Source organism: Anoplolepis gracilipes, chromosome 4 (genome assembly GCF_047496725.1).
Source record: "Anoplolepis gracilipes chromosome 4, ASM4749672v1, whole genome shotgun sequence".
NCBI lineage: Eukaryota > Metazoa > Arthropoda > Insecta > Hymenoptera > Formicidae > Anoplolepis > Anoplolepis gracilipes.
The window spans coordinates 1,435,390-1,460,194 of record NC_132973.1 but is presented as its reverse complement, the minus strand read 5'-3'; the positions used below and the strand labels follow the sequence as shown (position 1 = coordinate 1,460,194).

General features: G+C 39.4%; 2 protein-coding genes across 15 annotated transcripts in view; one reads left to right on the top strand and one right to left on the bottom strand.

The window, feature by feature from the left end:
* Tet (tet methylcytosine dioxygenase-like) overlaps window positions 1-17,939 on the top strand; it is a 62,822-nt gene extending 44,883 nt beyond the window's left edge. For 13 of the 14 annotated variants that reach the window (XM_072891010.1, XM_072891011.1, XM_072891009.1 and 10 more), the window contains 9 exons: window positions 4,854-5,084; window positions 8,413-8,650; window positions 8,918-9,153; window positions 9,314-11,861; window positions 12,149-12,324; window positions 12,455-12,808; window positions 12,886-13,113; window positions 13,275-13,429; window positions 13,538-17,939. In XM_072891010.1, the coding sequence (XP_072747111.1) occupies window positions 4,854-5,084; window positions 8,413-8,650; window positions 8,918-9,153; window positions 9,314-11,861; window positions 12,149-12,324; window positions 12,455-12,808; window positions 12,886-13,113; window positions 13,275-13,429; window positions 13,538-16,205 (6,834 nt within the window). In that variant the 3' untranslated portion in view covers window positions 16,206-17,939. Of the gene's footprint in view, window positions 1-1,299; window positions 1,729-4,853; window positions 5,085-8,412; window positions 8,651-8,917; window positions 9,154-9,313; window positions 11,862-12,148; window positions 12,325-12,454; window positions 12,809-12,885; window positions 13,114-13,274; window positions 13,430-13,537 lie in introns of those variants that run through there. The other variant, XM_072891021.1, reaches the window with a different exon arrangement.
* A 4,767-nt stretch (window positions 17,940-22,706) lies between these two features.
* Window positions 22,707-24,497, bottom strand: LOC140665224 (steroid receptor RNA activator 1). The gene is made up of 2 exons (XM_072891053.1): window positions 23,150-24,497; window positions 22,707-23,042 (listed from the first exon to the last, which is right to left on the bottom strand). The coding sequence occupies exons 1-2, from the start codon at window positions 23,664-23,666 to the stop codon at window positions 22,849-22,851; spliced, it is 711 nt and encodes a 236-aa protein (XP_072747154.1). The 5' UTR covers window positions 23,667-24,497; the 3' UTR covers window positions 22,707-22,848.
* Window positions 24,498-24,805: the final 308 nt, after the last annotated feature.

Genomic DNA, 24,805 nt, shown 5'->3' with positions numbered 1-24,805 from the left:
TCTATGGAGAGCCATAACGATTCCACGACGAGAGTTTTGTTTTTTCTTCTTTCCTCTTTTGCGACGGCCGTTGGAGCTTAAGCCAATACTTAAAACATGTTTTTCTCGCGTACAATGCTCCGATACTTTTTTCTCCCTTATACGACAGTACAAGTATTATTACTGCTACGGTTTACTCTACGTAAATTCGTTGACGTAATATGACGTTAAATTTTGTTATCGCTGAGGCATGATAGAGAGGGAGGTACAATAGTTACATATATATACACCTACTATACCGTAATCAACAATTTTGATGTTTCGTAAAAATTTTGTTTTGTGAAAAAATTGACTTGTATTTTTTAATATAAAAGAGAGAAAAATTAAGTAATGAAATTAAATTTGAAACTGGTATCATTTCGACGTAAGCAAAGTAAATCGATAACTGAATCAGAGTCCTATCGTTAATTCGATGGCGCGCCGTCTTTCACTTCAGAGAATGAGAGTTGGTTGGAAACAGCAGACAGAAAGAAAACGAGTAAAACAGCTCGAGAAAAAGACACAAAGAAAGGGAGGAAGTGGAAGGACGAGGAAGCGGGGGATCGTGTAAATCGACGTGAGCATACACGTCGCGTTTCGAGCGACACGAGTTTCGTTCTGCATGGAAGAAAACGGCGCGTGTTTCTTCTTCGTGCTTCCGAAAATAATGACATTGGCGGTGGGGAAAAATTCGCAAGAGCTTTTTAACCCGTCAAAACGGAACGGCTCAATTCTGGCCATTTTCACTTACTTAACCTGCCTGATTTTTCATCTCGCTGTCGCCAGATTAAGCGAGCGAATCGTATTCTGTCAATAATAGACATTATATTTCGGAGTATCACGGGGATGACAGAGAACCCCAACACAGAATCGAGAAAATACGGCGACTTGCGACGCGACCCTGCACATCGTGTAGGAATCGGCGTGTCGCGTCGCGCCGCGCCGCCAAGAGACGCTCCACGCAGGAATCCGCGATATCGCGTCGCGATAACGCGCGCGACGCGGCGGACCCACGCGTGGAGGGATAAGGGGGAGGCGAGTCGTGGGAGAGGAACAACGAGCACAACCGCGCACACCCACACGCGCGATTGCGCGCTCGTGCTCGCGCTCGCGCTCGCGCTCGCGTTTCACGAACGAGAGAGAGGAAGAGGGAACGTAGAAAGGTGGGAACGCAGTCGGCGAACGCTCGGCGAAGAGGCGCGGGAGGAGAAGGAGGAGGAAGAGGCAAGAAAGAGAGAGGAAGGAGGATGTGAGGGGGTGGGAGGTGGGGGAGGGAGAGAGGGCTCGTGAAGAGGGGGTACCGGAGGAAAAGGGAGAGGCGTCTCATGGGAGTTATTCGGCGGATCGCTCCGCGACTAGAGTGATCTCTCGCGAGTGTCGAGTGATCGATTCCGATCGGTTGTGAGTTCGAAAAGCGCAGGTTGTGCCAACAGTCGGCGCGAACGCTCAACGGCGGGAGGAAGCTCGCGCAAGGTCGTTCCTCAGGATCCCAGTATCAATCGGTAAATTCCAAAAGAAATCACGGTGCGCGCCAGATAAGACATATAGAGAACTATACAAATATATATGTATATACATGTAACTTGACCGACGAGTCAGGTGTAGTGATTCCGATCGGAAATTCGAGTGCTTCCGGAGGTGGATCATCCAGTGAACTTGGGAACGTATTCGGGACTTCCCTCTAAGGGATCTGGAAAAAGAAACCAAGGAGTGAGTCTCTTTTTTTTCATCAGGCTATACATATGCAAATGTGTTTTCTTTTAATTCTCTCTTCTTCTTAACAAGAATTTCAAGATGCGCGATTGATGACACGTGTTTCGATTAGACGGTAGCGTTCCCGCTTTCTTTCACCGGCCGGTAAAATCCGAAGAATCTTGTCTTTACATCACGTTTTTTTTTTTTTTTTTTTTTTTTTTTTTTACAAAGTGTCGAATAATCTAGAAATTGATAAAAAATACAAGAAAAATTAAAGAATTTGTTTGCTATTATTAATCTTTTCGAGAAACTCTTCGATTGTATGAATTACGATCCATGCAATATTATTCTGCTCCGGTATATCTGAAAAAAGTCGGATGATTCATGAAAAACTCAGTCTTGAGGCATTCGTGTATATACGAATACGATATCTCGATCATACTTTGATAGCTTACATTCCTAGTTGATGCTACACACAGCTCTTTGTGATATTTAAATCCAATAAAATTACATAATAATTATATAATAAAAATGGATACTTTTATCGCTTAATAATTCACAAATATTAATGTACATACATACACACATACACATACACACACACACACACACATATATATGTATATAATGTTTGGTTAATTTTATTTGCAGCTAAACCATATATTGAAATTTTGAGTTTTATCAAAATCGATAAATTAATTTTTCTACAATATCCAGTAGTCTGTTACAACGAATTTAATACGTTATAACGAATGGTTGTTGCGTGTAATTGAATAAAGTATGGTGCGTTGAGATTATATAAGTCAACGGTCGACTAGTATCTCGACAAAACGGGGCCCTTGCGCGTCAAGGACCAGCTCGTCGAGCGCGAAACTGACTTTACAAACCGCTGGTTACGCAAGCGGCATTCGTCTATCGTGATCGCGGAATTTAGGTCAAACGACGTGTCCTCTGTTACTATCGGTGGTCCGCGAAACGTCATAAATTCCCCGCTCGTTTATTAACTTTTTACCGTTCTATCAGCGTGCGCGTGCACGCAAACTAAGCAACGATCAAGGTAATCTATAATGGAGAAAAATAAACGCGTTGACCTGCGAGTAATGCGATCGATCGAGTTTGAAGCGAGTTCGTATAAACGTCGAGAAGAATAACGTATCTGCCATGATTTAAAAAGATATGCGATATTTGTAACAAAATTTAATTAAGACCCGGCAATAAAATAATTTTAAATTATATATACTAAAAAATAATGTAAAATTTATTCTAGGCAATATTCATTTTTATCATTCTCTTTTTTTTTTTTTTTTGATTGATACCAGTGATTCATTATCATTATTCTCTTGGTGTTCAAGATTTTTGTAGGCGTGCTGTGCTTTAAAATAAGCTGTCATGAAAGCGTACAACGAATTATATAGCATATTGATAGCAGCATTTGTGTCGCATGAAGCGAGTATTGCATGTACCCACTTATACTTTCATTTAGCTTAAGTCAACAAAATGTGAATCACCACGAGTGGAATGGCCGTCGCTGACGTTGAAATCGGGTACTGGCGGTCGGTCAATGCCCACGCGCTAGCCACGTGGTTTGAGGAGCCAGGGCTCTCTGGCTCAATTATTTTCACAGCCTTCGCTCTGAATATAAAATAATTGACAATCCAAATCTGTCAACGTTTGTTGCAATAATGCCGATTCGATTGTCGCAATAGTAGTGAAAAAATATCGTAATCGACGAGCTTTGCGAATATGCTGACGATGATTGATGATCTATATTGTTCGCTATACTTTAATATTTAATATTTAATCACATCAGTCAGAATCACGAAAAAATTATAGCAAGTATATTATTTTTTTTCTCGATCTCGAAAAGTTGCACGCACGAATAATCAAAGATAATTGGCTATTTGCTCACACACAAAGATAAAATCGCAACAAGATCTAAAATAAGTGGACCGGCTGATCCAAACCGCCTCCTCAAAAAGGTCAGTCGTTTTGTGTTACACTTCCTGATCCATGATTGACGTTTCAAAGAGAATCCATCATTCTTTTTCAAACATATTCAATGAGGAATTCATCGATTGATTGAGATCGATCCGACATGCGTGCACGAAGAATAAAAGTTCTTCAAAAGGGGCTTCCTTCGTTTTTTTTTTTTTTTTTTTTTTTTTTTTTTTTTGAAATAAATTTTGTCGGACGTATAATGGATAATAAAAATTTTTTTAGATGAAAGCGCCCAACAATGATGACTATAATACGTTGTTTCTGACATTTGATTTAAAATAGAATAGAGTAGAAATTTCTCATAATTTTTTATATACATTATATTTTTAAGATATATAATATTTCGATACATAGGGCTGGAAATTTCTCGAAACGTTGATCATCAAGCATCTCAGCGTGTGACAAATGTTCCGCGAGGAAAGGAACTCTCCTTGCAAGCTCAGCGTGGGTCCGACGCGACGTCCTGTCTATTTATAAACCGATGCATAATATAACATGTATATACTCACATACACGACACCACGTTACGTGGTATCAGAGTGTAAAGTGCGATTCTCGCACTTGATGGCATCGTGCCATGAGAAATTGACTACGTCATATAATGGATGAAATTCGTGAAGAGAGACATTCTTAAGGGAAAACAACGATCAGCAGCTTATAGCTCGATTGACGATGCTTGTTGAACTATGGAAACCATTTCAACCGCCTCGGCCTACTTAAGCCGCGTCGTTATTTTTAGCATTAGGGTCACACCGCCACATAACTGGCTCTAGTAGTACCATCTCTTCTTCCTACAATTCGAGTCGACTAACTTTCTGAACCCTTTGCGTCGTTTTTATAATCTTGTAACGATTGTAAACTCAATTTACGTACGTCTAGATCAAAAAATTCTTTTCATAAAATTACCGGTCTCAAATAAAAATTGGAAAAAAAAAATATATATATATATATATATATATATATTATATTTGAATGAGACTTTACATTCCGTGTAGGTATAAAACGATAAACGAAATTTACTCTAGTATTTATTATATACTTAAAACATTACTGTTTCAAGAAAATTGATTTTTCTATAAATTAATATACGTGTGTCCGAATCATGTCCATAAAAAATAAAAATATTACGGATTATGTTGCAGAGTTATCGAAAGATCGCACGACAAGTCAGTACGCCTGACAGCGCACCAGCTGGTCTTGGTAGTCCGCAGGCTGGTATTGGCGGTTTGCAACAACAACACCAGCAACAAACGCAACAATCTTTGCATCAGGCAGATCCCATGCAGCAGACCAAGGACAATCTCAATCCCGCGGCGAACCAACAAACGGGCGCCTTGAGGAACGGCAACCCGCCACCACCCGTCGTTTCTATGGTGAGTTTTAGTTTCCTATCAAACTGTTTTTTTTTCATTCACGCGGACAATCTTTCGATTCTTATGCTAGCCTTTTTATTACAAATTTATATAAATATATATAATATTGACTATTTGATATTGGAAAAAATGAATTCGAATATGTAAGATATGCGCTTGTATGTACATATTACAAGCATCGAACGAGAAGGGTGGTAAATTGAAAATTTACGCGGGGATTTAATCGAACCGATTAGGACGTGTAAGGATTAGTTTCAACATTCGCGGAGCGACGTTGCTCACGCGACGGTCCATGGCTGCAAAGGAATCGACTGCCGAAATAGCGGCGTAACATGGAGGGCAAGGGTAGACTACCGGCAGACAGTGAGTGCGGGGGCGGTGACCGGCCGCCAACGCGAATCAATACCCGCAGGAACAGGAACCACCGACCTACCGAGAGAGACGAAGATAGCGAGAAAGAGACAGAGAGAGAGAGAGAGAGAAGAACGACCTGTCCCGGGGACGAAAGGAGAGAGAAAGAGAGAAGCGATGAAAAGCGAGCGGTATCAAGAGGTGGAGCAGGAGTAACGATAGGAGAAGCCGGCGAGGGTAACCGTTCAAGCACGGGGGGTACGCTAAGGATAAATCTCTCCTCACATTCGTATACGAAGATCTCTCCTTTTAACATTATACGTATCCCGGATCTCGATTATCGATGATGACAGTACACCTTGTCACAATATAATCTTCATTTTCTTTTCTCTCGCATAAATATATTTTCAGATACTTGAAATATAATGGTCGGTATCGGGTCCAAATAAATGAATTCTTTTCCTATCGTCATTTACGCGCGACGTGTGTAAATTCCTCCACGTGTGTATTCTTTAATGAAATAAACGAATCGATATGGCAGAGTGATATCGCGCGTCGCGTCGCATCGCGTCGACGATAAATTCGTAACCTTGTGACTATAAACGCAATGTGTTTTTCAACACCCACTTCATCGTCTCTATTCGATGCGAATCACTTTTTTTTTTTTTTTTTTTATCGACGCGTTTAATACAATTCAACGCGTCATGTAGACGCGGGAAAAATTCTTTTGCGAGAGAGGCTATTAAAATCAATCAAATAATTATAAACTTGAATTACTACATATTTGATCTGAATTAAAGTTGGATTGAGAGCTATAACCGTTTTAGCAATACATTTTCTATTGTCTAATTATACTTGGTGTAACAGATTTATATTATATAAAATATGCACACTCTGTTCCATCACGTATGTACGTATCGTTGGTGTTATCGCGATTGCAACGATATAATTTTTAATTGAGTGCGATAATTGTATTTATAAATGCAGAAGCATCAGAATCACGAAATACAATACGGTGGAAACGTATTCGTATTGCTTCTTTTTGTCATTGCGTTTACGCGTGCGACATTTTCATTGATGACTATGTGTCGGACGTTAATTGTGCATTTGGCGCGTTAAACGCGGTTATATCCGACGCACGCAAACACGTTCGGTGTCGGGCACGATACGATAATTGCTAATGCCGCGGTGATAAAGGAATCAACGTTACAGCGGCGTATTCATTGGAACGCCCAATTATGCAATAAACCGAAACCGCGAAATGCCGTTGCCCGATTGTTGCCGGTACGCAAATTGCGAATTGCATCCCACCGCTACGTGCAGTGCGGTTTAACCGTTGGCAGAAAGCGAGGAACGTACAGACGCACGCATCCCCGTGCGATCAGATTTTTTTTTCTTTTTTTTTTTTCGACTTTGTCACACCAGATCTCGGCATCAATGTCATCGAGCATTTACATCGATTATATCGAGCGGCAGCGAGCGCGCGATGATGGATTTGCGAATGCCGAGAGGACGGAGAACGGGAGTAGGTGAAAAGTGATCGAGGTCGACAAACTCCCCCGGGATATTCGCCGAAAGGGCAACTTGACTCCGGAGGGTTATGTTTGGGTGCTGTCACAGAACGTTCCGTTTTATCACGCCAGGGTCTTAGGTTGCCCTAGGTCACGATGCCACGGGAACGGAAGGATTTTCTCCCCGAGGGAGCGCGCGCGAATGTGTGTGCGTAAAGTGGAAGAGGAGGATGATACCGTAGAGGAATCCCTCGCTTCGCTTGGCGAGACGCCCAGGTTCTTCGGCGCTATCAACCTCGACCACAAACACCGATTCACGGTCACTTTTGAGGGTTCTCGGAGTTTCTCTACGTTCTAAAAGAAAGAGAGAGAAAAAGAGACGACTCGGACGACCGAACATTCAGCATGAATAGCTCGTTTTAACAGCTTGTCGCGACGATGCGTCAAATGTCAAACGATTAAGCATACATATTTTCTAATTTTTTGATATATATATATATATATATATATATATATATATGTTGTAAATTATTATATATTTTTTATAAACGAAAGTCGAGTCTCTTTATTTAGTTGATAAAATGCATTCCAGTCTATCAGCAGTTTTACATTTTCGAATGACGTGTGATCACTCGATTGAACTACTCACACGGAAGTTCGATAATCGATTTAGCAAGCAGATTCGGCTCGTTTTAACTACCTAAAAGAGACTAAACATGAATTTGCTTGTAATTTAAAGTTGGAGTGTTCAAAGACGTTGTTTTTACTTCTACAAATTTGATTCCGTAAGTTTGCGAAGATATTTGCGCGCGTCCTTCGAGAGCAATCGTTGCGAAAGCGGATGACAAAAGATCGGCCGCGGTAAACGAACCAATCGTCCTGACTCTCGCTTCTCTCGTTTTGTGTTGTACAAAGTTTTACAGTCTGGTTGCGAGGTTGCCGGCTTTCCTCTTCTTTGCCTCGCATCGCTGCGGACGGTTCCTCTCCGCCTCGGCAGCCTCGATACCGTCCTTTTTTCCCCTTCGACTCCATCTCTGTCGATTCCAGCCCCGCACGCCGAGCCTTTTCTCTCTCGCTCTCCGTCATGTTGACAGAGAACGCGAGACAGGGAGGCAATGCCGAAGAGAACGAGTGAACGAAAATAAACGAAAGTGAATTTGTACAGTTCCATTTTTACACCGCTCGGCGCGTCATTTTATATCCCGAGTGATTGCTATTATTATTATTATTTATTACATGGTAAAATATTCCGCGATTTTGTCTTTGATGAAAAAAAGTGGGGAATTGCTTAAAGAAAAATGTTACAGAAACAAAGCTCGAACAAAAATAAAATATCGACTCTGATATAAACTTTTTCAATTTTCGACGTGCTTCTTAATGACGAAAGAAATTTCGCGACTGAGCTGAAACTGGAGGGAACCGACAAATGACGGAAAAGTTCTTTAATTTTTCTTCTTTATGCGCAGTCACCCGGAGTGATGCCATTTTACGGAGATTCCGGCGCCGGCTTCCGACCCGCAGCTGGTTTTGGAAACACAGTTTGGCATCAAGGAGTCGGGCCAGTTGGCGCCGTTGCAGTCGAAACGTCACCGGCACCGTGGCCGCCTCAACAATTTATTCAACAGATTTCCGCGCCAAATCAACTCGATGAGTTAAGGTATCATACTCAGTATGGCGCCGCAACACCCTATCATCCTCAAGCAGGTGAGTGCAAAATGATATATATATATATATATATATATATATATATATATATAAAATACGGAGCGTCAAACGTTTGCAAAGTAGCATCAATTTTCTGAAAATTATTATGTATCGCAAAGAAGAAATATAAACGTATAAAGAATATATTTGGAATATATAATTTTCCATTTGCTTAAACTTGATTTTTCATTAAAAACAAGTTTTTTTCCTCGCATCACGTTACATAATAAGATTGTCTATATTAATCTATCAATTCGAACGTTGCAGTCCCATATCAGCAACAGACATTCATATCGACGGATCAGTCTGCGTTTCAACGAGCCGGGACGACGGGACAATACACCATCACGGGACAGCCTTCACCGTTGGCTTCTGTTGGAGGACAGACAGTGGTTTCGACATCTCAGAGACAGTTGAACGGACAATTTGTAGATCCTGCAGCTACCGCTAATCAGTCAGTTGCCTACGAAAGACAAGATTATGTAAACGGCTATCAACAACAAGTAAGAATCGCTGATTAAATAAGGTTTCAGTTTATACGGTTAATTATGAGAATGTCTTACGACCTTCTTGTATTTGTCCTCATTTTGATAGCTATTCTAAAGAATCGTGTGAAACATTTGCAACGAACGCTACACGTCGCAAAACGTGGGCTTCTTGCAGGAGGTGACAATGGCACCGCCTCCGTCGACGACGCCGACGAGTCGCAGCAGCTCGGTGCACATGGATAGTCAACAACAGCAACAGGGAGGTCCACAACAGCCACCGCAACAACAACAACAACAACAAACTACCACGGATACGCAAGTAAAAGGATTCGCCACGATTGCCGCCAATAACGTGTCGGGAAACGAGATGCCTGGGTATCCACTTCAACCGGACCCACAGAGTTTACACAACTCTAACGGATATCCAGGCTACGTAGAAATGGGTCAGCAATCAACACAAAACCAATGGCAAATGATTTCGCAACAGCAACATCAACAACAAACGCAAATGCAAAGACAACAATCGGCGGTTGACAATAATCAACAACACATATGGTCAGATACGAGTGGAAAAATGAGCAATAGTGTCAACAGTAACATAAGTTGGCAAGAAGGAGCGATGCAACAGCAGTCACATCATCCGCAACAAAATATGCAAGGCAATATAAAGCAAATGGAACAACAACAAGGTACTCAAATGCAGCAGCAGGAACTATCGAGACCGGCAAGTCACATGAGCTGGGAGACTGGAAGTATTAAGGAACCCCAAACACCACAATCGTGGTCCGAGAACGCTGACAACCAGCAGCAAACTCAGGGAAACTGGTCGCGACAAAGTCCAAAGCTGAGAGATCCACAAAACTCACGATTGACGCCATCCAATCAGCAACAGTCTCAACATCAGACGTGGCTGCAGCACTCTCCAAAACTGTCAGATCACAACAGTGCTCAACAAAACGCGAGGATGACGCCTTCCGTCCAACATAATTGGCAGCAAAATAGTCCGGAAATGCAAGGACCTCAACAAAATCCGAGACTCACGCCTTCGGGACAACAATCGCAACAGCAGCAGCAGCAGCAGCAGCAACAGCAGCAGCAACAACAACAACAACAACAACAACAACAACAACAACAACAACAACAACAACAACAACAATGGCCGCAGCAGACCAAGGTGGAGCAGAATCCCAGACTCACACCGTCCAATCAAATGTCGTGGCCTGACACGCCGACTAGTCAACCGAATTGGTCACCAAATAGCATAAAGAGTGATAATAGTCAACAACCACAGCAACAGTGGCAAGACTCGCAACCCAGTCCTAGACGAACTCCAAGTCATCAGTGGCAAAATCAACTGACGCAAGAGAACAAGCTGGATAATCAAATATCCTGGTCACCAAACTCGGTATCCGAGAATCAACCAAGTTGGGGACAGCAGACAACAAAGCAGGACATGCAAAACTCAGGAGAAAGAATCGCATGGCAACAACAACAAACAGCAGTAGATACTAGCAAGTCGAATGGATTTCCGGAAAATCAGGATAATCCGGAAAACAATGTCTACAATCAATCTAATCGAGTAAATCTTAATAGTCGGCTAAAATCGATGATTTTGAACAAGCAACAGCAGCAACAACAGCAACAAATGCAGCAGCAATTGCAGACTCACCAACATCATCAGATGCAATCGCAACACATTAACAACAAAGGATCCACTGAATATCCAACGGATGATCAGATACGCGACGCGCACGAGAATAGCGAAAAGATGCAAGAAAAACGCTCAGATCATTTTATCAATCAATCGAATATTATTTCGATGTCGCAATCTAATGAAAACTTGACCGGTAATTTTTTATCGCATAGCCACCACCCTCGGGTAGATAGTTTGCCCGATGGTGGTGGCTTATGGGAGTGGACAGAAGGAGAACATAATCATGATAATAATGATATCAACAAGGATAGCGGTAATTCTTCATTACCGTCAGAAAATGGAATGACAGCTCTCGAAAACTTTATGAAACTTGCTGCGGAAAATAAAAATGATATCATCGATCGATCGTGCGACAAAGAGAAAGATCAAGAATCGTGGGAGGTAGAGAGGAAAGAGAACGAAGATCGAGAGATAGATGACAAATCTTTTCAGCAAAGACTATGTATGGATCAAATCGGGGACACGTCTTTCGAGGAGTCTCAGAAGACATCTGACAGTGACGAAGTAAAAAGTGATAGTCTGGATTTTCTAAAGACGGCAAGCATTACCGTTCGTACGTCTTCTCAAGATATCGACAAACACGACTCCGATCATGCAATCAAGCAGGAAAACATCGGGGATTATAATTGTAATGGCGATACATCCAACGCCGCAGAGACCGAAGAGACCGAAGAGAGCGAAAAGATTGTTCCGGATTATAAATTTCGAGGCGATGGTGGTCCCGCAAAAGTATCGCCGGAAACCGGTTCATGGTGCTGTCGAAGAGGTGGAACCAAACAACCGACTCCCGAACACCTAAAGGATGGCTGTTGTCAGGGTCTTCAAACCAAGGACGAAATGCTGGCCGATTCCCCGCAAGCAGCCGATTTAAAAAACGAAGGACCGCATAGTCCGCGTACTCCTGCATCTGCGGCGACCACGACGACAAAGTTGCAAGACCACTTGGACAAACTGAAGAATAATGTCAGGACCGAAGTACCGGACTGCAACTGCTTCCCCGCCGACAAATGTGAGTTGCACAATTGCGTATTCCGCATTACACTAACATTGAGAGAACACACTAACCACGAAACCACACGAAAGAAAAGTTATAAACGTATACTAATATACATTTTATGGCCAATAACTACCGACCGATTATGCGTCCCGAAACCCGGAGGAGAATGTGCGTACCTAACCTACCCCCTTTTCGCAAGGGCATACCTACCACATGCGTGGCATAAATGTTTCCGCTTCTGTTGCTTCCTTTCGTTGACGCGTCGGTCGCTCATAAGTAAAATGAGGTTCAACCACAAGGTCCGCCAGAGCCCGGTTCATACTACACTCATCTCGGGGCGGCTGCAAGCCTGCCTGATCTTCGGAACGATCTTGAACGAAGAACCGGCCTTAAGGGCGACGCGATAAGGTTCGAAAAGGTCATCTACACCGGCAAGGAGGGTAAAACTACACAAGGGTGTCCGATGGCCAAGTGGGTAAGTCGTTCTCTCTAAACAATCTTACATAACAATTTAGAAAGATATTAGATTTAGAAGATAAAGAAAGTGTATCAGTAGCATTTTTTTTATTAATTTATTCGAGAATGTAATAGTAATAATCTGCTAGATCATCCGACGATCCGGCATCGACGAAAAGATCTTAACCATCGTCAAGCATCGTCAGGGTCACAAGTGTCCAACTGCCTGGATCGTTGTAGCTATGGTTGCCTGGGAGGGAGTGCCAACTCACGAAGCGGATCGGATATACTCTCTCTTAAGTCACAAACTCAATCGATTCGGTCTTCCGACAACTAGACGATGCGGCACCAATGAACCACGAACTTGCGCGTGTCAAGGACTCGATCCTGACAATTGCGGTGCCAGCTTTTCCTTTGGCTGCTCTTGGTCCATGTACTACAACGGCTGCAAGTATGCTAGGAGCAAAACCGTCCGAAAATTTCGACTGTCTGTACGATCAGAGGTATACAATTTGAAAACAATTTGAATAAATATCGAGAGAATCGATTTTAAATTATAACGAAGGAATTGTTTTCCAAGGAACAAGAAGTCGAGGAGAGAATGCACGTCTTGGCGACACTTCTGTCACCTTTATATCTTAGCCTCGCTCCGGAAGCTTTCAATAATCAAACTCAATTCGAACGAGAGGCGAGCGAATGTCGTTTGGGATTTAAGCCAGGGCGACCCTTCTCCGGCGTTACAGCTTGCATTGATTTCTGTGCGCACTCTCATCGGGACCTACACAACATGAATAACGGATGTACCGTGGTACGTGAATTCGATACATCGAATCTAAATTAATCAATTAATCAATTGATTTGCTGATATTATTTCTTCAATAATGCTAAGAAAAAAATATCTATCGAATCTAATCATTTTACAAATATTAAAACATTTTTAATTAGCATACATATTGTTATATTTTTCAGGTAGTTAGCCTGACGAAACATCGAACACTATCAAAACCTGAAGACGAACAATTACATGTACTACCTCTTTATATAATGGACGACACCGACGAATTCGGTTCAAAAGAAGGACAAGAAAAAAAAGTTCGTTCCGGCGCTCTTGAAATTTTATCCAAGTAAGTATTTCTTGAGGAATCTGAAATATTCTACTTAAAGTTTGCATTGTACAATTGTAATTTACATAAAATGTTTAATACATATATAATGCTCGTCCTTTTGTTCAGATATCCATGCGAGGTTCGAGTTAGATCGGTTCCGCTCCAGCCCTGCAGACGTCATGGTAAGAAAAGGAAAGAAGACGAATCTGATATTTCAAATGGTAAAAAGGAGACAGCAAAAAACTTTTCGGAAAAGATGGTAGATGCTGGACATTCGGCGGGGCACGCGGATTCTTCTAAACCACAATTGAGAGAATCGCAATTATCGCTGGAGATGACGCCAATGTTTGAAGGAATTGACGCGCAATTGCAAAGTTCTCAGGTATCATCTACGGTCTTAGATAGTCCGGTATCCATGTATCAAGGTTGGGGATCATATCAGAATGAGCAACAAGGATGGAATCGAAATGGTTGGCTCGACCAGCGAAAAAATAACTGGTTGAATCCATGGGGAGAGTATCCTTCGTTTAGCGGTCTAGAAAGAGACGTCAAAGTAGATCCAGATAGTACTAGTTTGGATCCAGATATCAGACCTAGAAGTACCGTTTCCCAAGAAGAGCATAGACCCAACTCAAGGAATCTAGCTAACTCTACAGTGGATTCAGCCAGAGGATGTTATGGAAATTCAACTAGAACTCATCCTATTTCGCCTCGTTCCCACGCGAATGTACCCGGAGAAACGTCTTATTGCGTACCGAGAGGCTATACCTCGATGCTTCATGATTCGAAGATGATTTCGTCAAAAGGATTGGAACATTCAAATATGGAAAATAATTATAATCATCATATGGTATCTGGTAATTATCCCGCTTCTGACAATAGACAAAATGACTGTTCTCCGAGAATCAGTTCTCTCAATTCATCGTTCGATGTGGAAGCTACACGAAACATTCCATCCAAAATGAATCCGTCGCCAGGTATTCATCATGTTCGCAACACGGGACAGGATTACATCGCTAATCAATTAAAATTATCATCTCCTAGATACACGGGAGATTCTAGTCAGCAAAAATATTCAAACACCATGATGCAAAATTATATAGACGCTGAAAATTCTACGAAATTACTGAGGCCACAGACTGAGCAAACGTTCATAAATAGAATGCAGCATCCTTATCCATCACAACAGATGCAATCATCCATAAATTCCGGTTATTTAAATCAATATGGCGACGGTAATGCGGCAAATTTATTCTCTTGCGTAGACAATAGTAATCATAAGTCAATGGAAACTCCAAGCACAGACATTGTGATGCACAATTCATTGCATTTGCCAGCATTTGAACAGCGAAATGATGCGCAATGCTCATTGATGCCGAATGACCAACGAAAACCCATTTATCATGCGCAAAGACAATCGGAATTAAAGCCCTTCGTGGTCAATCATCCTGCATCTCCGTCTTCCGATCAAGTTGCTTGTCCACGTAATTGGAATACGACGAATTCATGGGGTCCTAATCAAGTTAAGAATCCGCAGCAAGCTAATGAACAACAAATAAATGATAGAAAAATCTGGACCAATAAATTAGCAAGGCCGGATCAAACCAAGAATGCTTCCTGGGAAACGCCATCTGAACCGTCACCATTCCGAGTGCCAAGAGGAAGACCGCCTTCGCGAACAATATCCAATCAGAATCCATCTGCGGAGCCCAATATGTATTCAAATCCTTTGACCAGAACATTTTTAAAACCATCAGAATCGACAAAGCCTATCTTTGCAAATGTTCTAAATAGCAGCTCGGTCCAAAATGGATGCATATCCAATCAAGTAAAAAATAATTACTCGGAAGATAAAATGCGAGAAGGATTTTATGACGGCAGGCAGCAAGTATCAAATTCCAACTCGAATTCTCTGGCTTGGGCCGAGGAGATGAAACAAGTACAGGATTTTCATGCCATGTCCGGTTTAAGTCATCATACGTTTCCTCAATATGGATATCCGACCTATCCGGTATTCGAAAAACCTTATGCAAATTCGTGGGAAGGTTACAATTATAATCATCAGTCGTATCAAACGCCGGAATATTCCCAGCAGTTTTATCAGCAACCAAAGCGCGAGGGCTGCTTCCATTCGTCTCAATATCCGTACCAGGGCCTGAATCCAACATACCAAGGTTTGAATTCCGGTTGGACGAGGTGGGACGCACCGCGATGGGATATCTACGGACCGCCACCCTACTTCCCGGTATTACCGGAGCCTCCGCCAAAAGCGGAGCCACTTGGCGAAGTAGCAGACTATTCTGAAAACGAGGAATGCTTTAAAGATCCGCAAATGGGCGGTGTCGCAATTGCTTTGGGTCATGGCAGCGTACTCTTTGAGTGCGCGAAGCATGAAATGCACGCCACTACCGCATTGAAAAAGCCCAATCGCCTCAATCCAACCAGAATTAGCTTGGTATTTTATCAACATCGTAATCTAAACAGACCCAGGCACGGTTGGGACGAGTGGGAGGAGAAGATGCGACTACGAAAATTGGGCGTTACGACATCGACCATCAGTAGTATGTCCTCGTCGACGACTAATTCATCGACTTCAACCACCGTGACGAGCCCCGGCAGTTCCATAAATGGAAAAACGACGCCACTTCCATCGCTATCGCACATTCCAAATGTTCCCAGCTCACAATTCATGATGAGATCACCCACATATACTACGATGACTTGGACGACGCTCTTCCCGATGCACCCGTGCATGATTACTGGCCCATACCAGGAAGGCGGTGCGATTGGATGAGTCGAGGTCGAACGATACAACTTCGATCGTTGATGACCGAAGCTTGTATCGAGAGATGGCAGAAATCGAATCTAACAAGAGGATCTAAGGTACAAGATCCCGACGACGAGAATCGCGACGTCTCCGATCGAGGATGAGCAACGAGGCGGCGACTTTACCACGAGAGGCTTTACATTGTTATTATCGTTATAGTTAGTTATTCCGAAAAAACGAGAAACACAATTTACACTGCCATTTTTCTATTTCGGATTTTACGCAGGATTTTAAACATAGCGACAAAAAACGTGCTCGAATAAAGCCTCGCCGGGTGTGATATCACCCTTTATCGGGGCTCGCATTTTATATTGACTTTTTATTGAGCTGAACTCACGACAAAGGCTCTCGCAATCGAGCCGGAGGCTACAAAATTGAGATGACAATGATATTGACCGAGGCTATTGACGTATCAGAAAAGCTCCGATGAAAGGCTACGCCTTGCGAAGACTTTGATACGATAGATTTTCGTATTCTGATCCTGTACACTTTAAGTAATATCGCTTACATATAACGATTTCGTGTTGGTAGAATTGTAATCTTATTAGCTAGTCGAAGTCTAGATGATGAATCACGCGATATCACACGTATACACAGAGCACACATTAAGCGTACTGCACACTCCAAACACTTTAACAAAATTTGCACGATATGATCTCAGAATTATCGCACTTTTGAAAAACTTCGTAGAAGACAAAAAAAAGAAAGTAAAGAAAACATAATATTTACGCAAAAGTATGGTATAAGAAATATCAATTATTTAACTTGATTGTTCAATTATTTAATTCAATTTTCTCGCTTATGTCTCTTTAGAGGGGAGGGGGTAAGGAGGAGTTTATTATTAAATTCTCAAAAATGAGAATAAAAATCTTGGGAAATATATCCCCTTATGCACTTATCAATTATATGATAGAAAGCATTGAGTAAAAGATATTTTAATTTAATTAATTAAACATTATAACACACATAATGATATAATATCTCTTATTATACAATATCATTAAAAAATATATATATATTGAAATGCTTTCGAGTTCTAATATTCGATGATTTTAAATTTCTTTTCAGAGTCTGTCGAAGTGAACAAAGGACGGCGATAATTCCGGGAACGTCTCTTTTTATATTCGTTAGTTAAACGATTCTTCGCGAAGGTCCAAGCACAATCCTAAATATCCAAACGAGGACACGACGACAATGATCTCAAGTCTTTAAATTAATTAAACGATATGTAATGTATATCTGATTTCTAGCCTTTGTACATTTCGCTTCTTATTCTCGTATTTATTTACGTGTTTGTACTCGTAGCTAAGTACTAAGTACGATTAATTCAAGTGGCAAGATATAATACTAACCATGCGCCCTTCGGGTCGGCTGAGTACAAAGCATTTATCTAACAATCACGTGACGCGTAGAGTAGGGATGGTGTATCTATTGGTCCGCGATATACGTTGGACACGCCAAGTGTTGTCTCCATCATCGATTTGACGTTCTTCCCTTATGTGTGTTTGTTTCACTTCATTTAACCCTTTCTACTCGAATCAAAAAATATTCGGCATAATTTATAAAAATTCAAGAAATATATCAAAATAATTGTGTACGAACTAATTTTAGGATAGAGTTTAAAGGGTTAATTATTTTTCAATATGAGCGTTGACATTTGCATTTGACATCTTGTCAAAATAAAAAAAAAAAAAAAAAGGAATAGATAAGAATGGTCGAAAACTTAATTGGTGCGACAAAAGGAATTTGATCAATTCTCTCTGAGATTCGACGTGTAGTCGTATTATTGAATTAATAGAAATGGAAAGATTCGATCTGTGACTTTATCTTTATCATTATCGATATTATCCTCGATTTTATTTGTACATATTATAATCGTCTTTTAATCTGAACCTGTTGCAAGCGGCACGGGACCAGGCAACAGAGTTCTGCTGATGACCTTTAATATCGAGAGCCAACCTCTGGAGGAGTGTGTCGATTGTCCTGATGGATTGTAGATGGATTATAGATGTCTACTGTCATCGTGGAGAGTCTCTTAAAAGATTTCAATGCGATAGATTGATGTCTCTTCACATCGATCATGTTAAAAGATCGAAACCAATTTTTTGTGCATATTGAATTTTCTGTTGCGTGTAGAGAAGCATTAAATTTTAAAACAACGGATCTATTGATGAAAACTGTAACGTAAACGCATTTGGTCTAGACTGTCACTTGTGACAAGACTTTCCAAATCTCCGAAGTCATGGAGTGAAAAGCAAAAGTGCTGTGTTCTCCTTCATCACGTTACGCTCCCATTGAATTATCGTGCACATTCCATATTTCTGTTAAGAAACTTCAGTAATGACGACTGATGGTTCGCATCTTCCATATTCTTTCATACGCTTCTCCTATTCTTACGTTATTTTTCGAAACTTAACTTGCGCTACTTCGAAAAGAGTGACGGGCAGAAGGATTCACCATGTTTAAAAAAAAAAAGGATATCGGCCTTACTTTTCAAGTTTCTCGACTTTCCTCAGAGAAGATTGAGGAACGCTAAGAAAACGTCCTTTTATCGAAAGGATAATCAAAATGTCGTATATGGAAGCAATTTAAAAAGTCTCTCTTCGATGATGCTGGACGATAAGAACGTAAAGTTGATTCTGGAATGCCAAGAATAAAAAAGACGGTAAAGCTTTCTGCGAAGAGATCGCGTTGTAACCGATCGTCTATGTTTTCGAAGAGTGATAAATATGTGTCTAAATACTTTATCCGCGAAAGACTAACCAGAGGAAGGTACCCAAACGTGGAAGAGAACGCAGAATCGATTATCGAAAAGGTCCCTTTATTTATTTATTTTCATTACGACGTTATTTCAACGATTATCTTCGACTTTTTCAAATAAGCGTAGCACTTTACAGCGCAAAAATTTATATTTTAGCTGATAATGAAGAGTGAATTGTGACGGGTTTTTTAATTTTGGCTCGCGTACCAGTCGAGTCCTATCTTTCCTTTTTGCATTTGTGTCCGCAAATCGGTGAAATGAAAAAAAGAAAGAAGCGAGACGCGACCAACCCTCGCCTACTGGAGTATTATAGGAATCATTAATATATTATCATTCATTAGTTATCGCATGTAATAGTAATAGTAATAGTAATAATAATAATATCGGCAACACAGTAATAACTAGTAATATAATCTAATTTAATGTATTATTTATTAATTAAGTTTGATAACATGGTGTTGTACCGTTATTCTATTTTTTCAGCAAGCTGGCGGCTCGAGTTTCGATTGAGATTATTTGACTTCCCGAAGGGGGAGGGGGGAGGGGGTGCGTACCGGTCAATCGATGTTTCTTTAACGCGAAAAAATTTTAAGCTTCATTGACTCTTTGCTCATATTACTCTTAAATAAAGAACCTCAGATATACACATACAAATTTCAATCGAAAAAAAGACTCGTCTTTCGAATCATCTTTTCCCTTCTCTTTTCTCTTCTAAACATTTTTTATGCATTTATCGTATAAATTCTATCACGTATTATCTCTTGAATACTCTAAGGACAATTTGTGATAAAATTTACTCAAGCTTTTTAGAAAAAAAAATAAATAAATAAATAAATAAATAAAAGAGGAATTTTGGGATGTGTATACTGAGTAGACATTTATATTTTAGATATTTATAAAAAAAAAAAAAAAAAATCGATTCCGGTAAACGCACATGGAAACGTCGCGATATATTTCATATCGAAAATTCACACATAATATACTAATCCTGCAATCTATTCCAAAAAAAAGTATCTCTGTTCTATAAGCTATAAGTTTGCTATTACTTCTTCACGTGATAGAAATGCGTACAAGTACGGCAAATGGGACTATTTCAAACGCAACACTCGTTTCTTTCGCTTCACATACACGCGCGTACATTCGTACGCACACATGCGAGATCATACATTATACGAGATGATACATTTTCTAGATAAGGCAGCTTTTTCAGATGGCAATGAGAGTACAATGTAGAATATCATCGAGGCCCGATGGCTTTTTTAACATATACAACAAGATTATCCTCCTCTTCGTATGGTTCCGCAAAAGTGACAATACAAACGCGATATCTTTGTATCGAGTTTTGATTAAGTCTCGGAGCGCGCGTTTTTCCCATAATTCTTGAATTTAATGGGTGTCGTGAATTTTCTGCATATCATCGTAATATTATAAACATTTTTTATTTAATATTGATTATAGCTCAGAAATATGTTTGAATCTTCTCTATCCTCTCACGTAACGAAGAAATGAATAATTTATGATTGAATTTGACTTTATTGTGTAATTAATAAATTAATTAACATTTTGAAAGCATGATAAAAAAGAAGCATGAGTTTTTGCGACATCCGTTGTATTCTACGTGCGAAGGAAATCAAAATTCCATATCATCTTCCGGAATAAACTTAGCCTTATAACGCACCTTATGCCATTATATAACTACTACTTCCAACTGTCTATAAATATATTGAAGATCGTTGTTCTTGCTAAAAAGTTTTTTATAAAAGAAAAAGCTCGAAATACACACAGTTCGACGATGCCAAAATAGTATTAAATAATGACGAAGTGTTTGTAAAATAACAATAATTGATAAACAATAATGAAATAACAAACCATCGCATGTGTCCGAAATATAGAATGATATGCAACGATAATTCATCTCCATTATTTTATTTCTTTGTTGCTAGCACAAATTTCTCAAATCAAATAAATACGCAATTTGTAGACATTTCTTAGGCAACATTTTTATCAAAATTTATTTAATAAATCGACGCAAGGCGATTGCGCGATTTTTCGGGGGGAAAAATCGTTGCATAAATTCCTGTATAAGGAGGAAAAAAAAATCTGAAATCTAACAGAGATTATCTGAAATTAACAGAGATTAATTAATTAGCGAAAAAGGGGGTTACGATTGAAGATAGAACGACGGTGAATTAAAAAACAAATAAACGTTGAAGAGTGTATTTTTTCTTCCAATGCCAAAAAGATGCCATTTTGTTTTATACAAAAAACTTTATGAGAAAACCCAGAAAAAAAAGAAATAAACGGGCGAGTGAAAAAGAACGGACGAAAGAGAGAGAGAGAGAGAGAGAGAGAGAGAGAAAGAGAGAGAGAGAGAGAGAGAGAAATGCGAAAACAAATTTTTTAAATAGTTTGTAGTAAGCGTATGGATGTGTAACAATAAAGAAACAACAAACAAAAAGCAAAACGAAACAAGTCGATGTATATGTTCCGCGAAATAGATTGTATACGCCTTACTATTGTAACGATTATAATGGATCAAAATCAGTGAAACACTGCATCGCATAATTTATATATACATATATATATATATATATATATATATATATATATATATATATACGCGATATCTTAATTGAATGCGAAATAAAATGCAAGCGCCTTGCATCAAGTGTTACAAGGATCTAAAGACCGCTTACATTAAATTCTAATCAACCTTGATTTTACTCTGTTTGTACAAGTGAATTACAGTTTGGGGAAAGAAACAGCGATCCACATATATATATATACATATTAATTTAATTTGTTAAGCAAATTTGTTGATGCAACTCGGCTCGAATTCGGATGTATGTTGTAAGGCATACAGCGTTACATATACACCGACCACATATGTGTATATATATTTTTGGATAAAAGCCATGAAAAAATTTTAAATCGAAATTCGGGCGGGGACGCGCGAGAACGTGATCATCTCTCGACGAATTCATAATTTCTCGCGAGATTGGCGAGATACGTTCTTCCTGAGAGCGAAATAGAGAGAAAGAGAGAGAGAGAGAGAGAGAGAGAGAGAGAGAAAGGAAGAGAGAATGAGAGAGTGAGAGAGAGAGAGAGAGAAAGAAAAAGAAAATAGTCGAGAGAGCTTTCACGCACGTCGCTCCCCAATGTATTTATGAATATTTATTTACGCGAAGAGTGGAAAAAATTTAATATATTGACGATTAAAGAAATGATTGTAAGTTATAAGCGTAAGTTTTCTAAGAGCCATAATTCTTGTAAAGCATTTTTATGTGCGGTAATCGCGACACGAATCGAAGCAAAATGAAAATGGGAGACAGCGAAAGCAATGGAATAAAAGACTCACTTTGGGCGAAAAATAAATGAGGACGTTTCAGATTAATAATAAATTTCGTTCAGGATGCACAGAGACGCGTCCACTTAAGATTGAAGTATGCTTAAAATACGATAGTGAGTATATGATATGTATAAGTAATAAAATAAATGATTTTAGCTATCGATGACTATTATCAACATAAGAATACATTTAGACAAAGATATGTGGTAAGACAGATGTAATTGTCCTTTGTGAATATACATAAGAGAGAAATGAAAAATACAAAAAACTTTTATGAGTACAATTGTTTTCATTTTTATTTGTATAATAAATCCCTGTAAGAAATCAATCACGGCAATGTATATAATACTGCATATGAGATACTATATAATGCATTTCCTACAAAAATATCTTGTATAACCGAGTATATATATATATATATAAGAAGTAACAAATAACTGTTTTTTCCTTTTAATTGTGTGTGTGCTCTGTACAATATACTTATTTCTTTAATAATAAACTCACTTTTCTTTTGACTCAATAGATAATAGAAGTGACTGTTCTGACTGTGAAACATTGGAATTTTCACATCCTTTTTTTAATTCAAAAATGATGTGCCTAATGGCTGGGATCCAGGTACGACAAGCAGTTGCATGCTGCGTCATAAGAGTAATATGGATTTTGTCAGCTTGTTCGATATCTTTCCTCAGTAATGCTGAAAATAATATATATTTTTCTATATTTTTGTTACAAAAGTATATATAGCTTATATATAGTATTTAATGTATGAAAATATACGGATGCAAAGATTTTATCAATTACCTTTTGATATATCCAAAACATTTTTGTGTATCGCATCATTCAATTTGTTTTCATGCCAGTCAGCTTTCATGATATCTAATCTCTTTTGTATTTCTTCTATCTTGCTTGTTTCCATCTCTTGTTCTGTCATTACTGATTTTAGATTAGCCAAGACTTCTGTTAAAGCTTGATCTTTGTCGAAACCTGACTTCAAAGTCTTTGTTGGAAATTCTTTATTGATAGGTGCCACAAGAGGTTTATGGGGAGCCGTAGTTATTGTAGGAACCATGAAAGATTGTAAAACTGGAGGGGTATTCGACATAGATGACGAACTATCTTTTTCTGCAGCAGTGGTCTGCGAAGACATTGGAAATGCCACTCGCTTGTTCAAGAGTCTCTTGGTTCCAGAGGTACTGTGCTGCGAAGACAGTGCCCATTCTGGTGGATCGTTCCAACCAGGATCGTGAGACGATGGTAGTGACTTTTGGCTGGACACTGTATTATTTGTCGAAAATGAGGGAGAAGAGTCTTGCTCCATTTCCAGGTTAGATTTGACAATTGGCAAATATAAGATGAATTTCAATGAAAAATCAAGGCAGATCAGTTTCAAAGGTCCATAATATATATGATAATATAATGTTCTTACATTCCTACAGATTCCTACAGATAATTAATTGTCTTGAGATCCTTGACGTTTTTTGCTCGTCTACGGTCAGCTACCAGTTTGCCATCGAACGAAATCAATATCATAAAATTTCCATTTAATCTAATTACTATATTAGATCTAATTACTATATAATAGTTCGTTTTGTCGAGCGATCATAATCTTATTTACATCTTATCGATCAAAATACGTATTATATTATACACATGATCCTTTGATGATCATCCGCATCACACGCACTCCATGTGTGCGTGTATTTCTAGCTATTACTTAAGTGATAAAACGTGTGTACGAAGATCACGTTCAGTGAACGTGAGAGTTTGAAAACAGATCTGATACCTGACACATGTATTGATGTAGTAGAAGCATACATCAATCACAAGGAGAGTCACGAGTTACGAGTCACCTTGTATGATATTTATTCTTTTCTCTTCTCCATATTACCTCTCTGTTGTCTTCTCTCCACTTTCCACACATACACCATACACCACGTGATCACGTGGCTATGTAGAGTGAGACGGCAAACCTTTCTCACTTGTCGCGCGAATATGAATTGGAAAGCAATATGCAAGAGAGGAGAGAAATGATAAACAACAGATAAGAAAAGAGTAAATTCGACTATAATACAATTGCTTAGAGACTTTGATGGTCTCTATAATTATACTAAAGTATTTCGCAACTATTACGAAGCGTTTTCATCCTCTTGACTTTAAATGATGTACTACCTAAAGGCTTTTGTACATAAAACGCGACAACACGTGCTAAAATATTGTCCGCGATAAAAAGTGATCTAACCAATTGTCACATATATCACTGAATACGTTATCTCTGGAAAAAAAAAAAAAAAAAACGGAAAACTGACGATTCATTATAAGTCAAGAGTAAATTTTTTGTCACGTTCTGTGCGTAAAAAACATAAAGCCCGTATTAGATTATGCATTGAAGATTGAAGATTGAATTTTGACTCGTTAGAAAAAAAAAGGAACGAAAATTTCTTTGTCTTGATTGGTCAA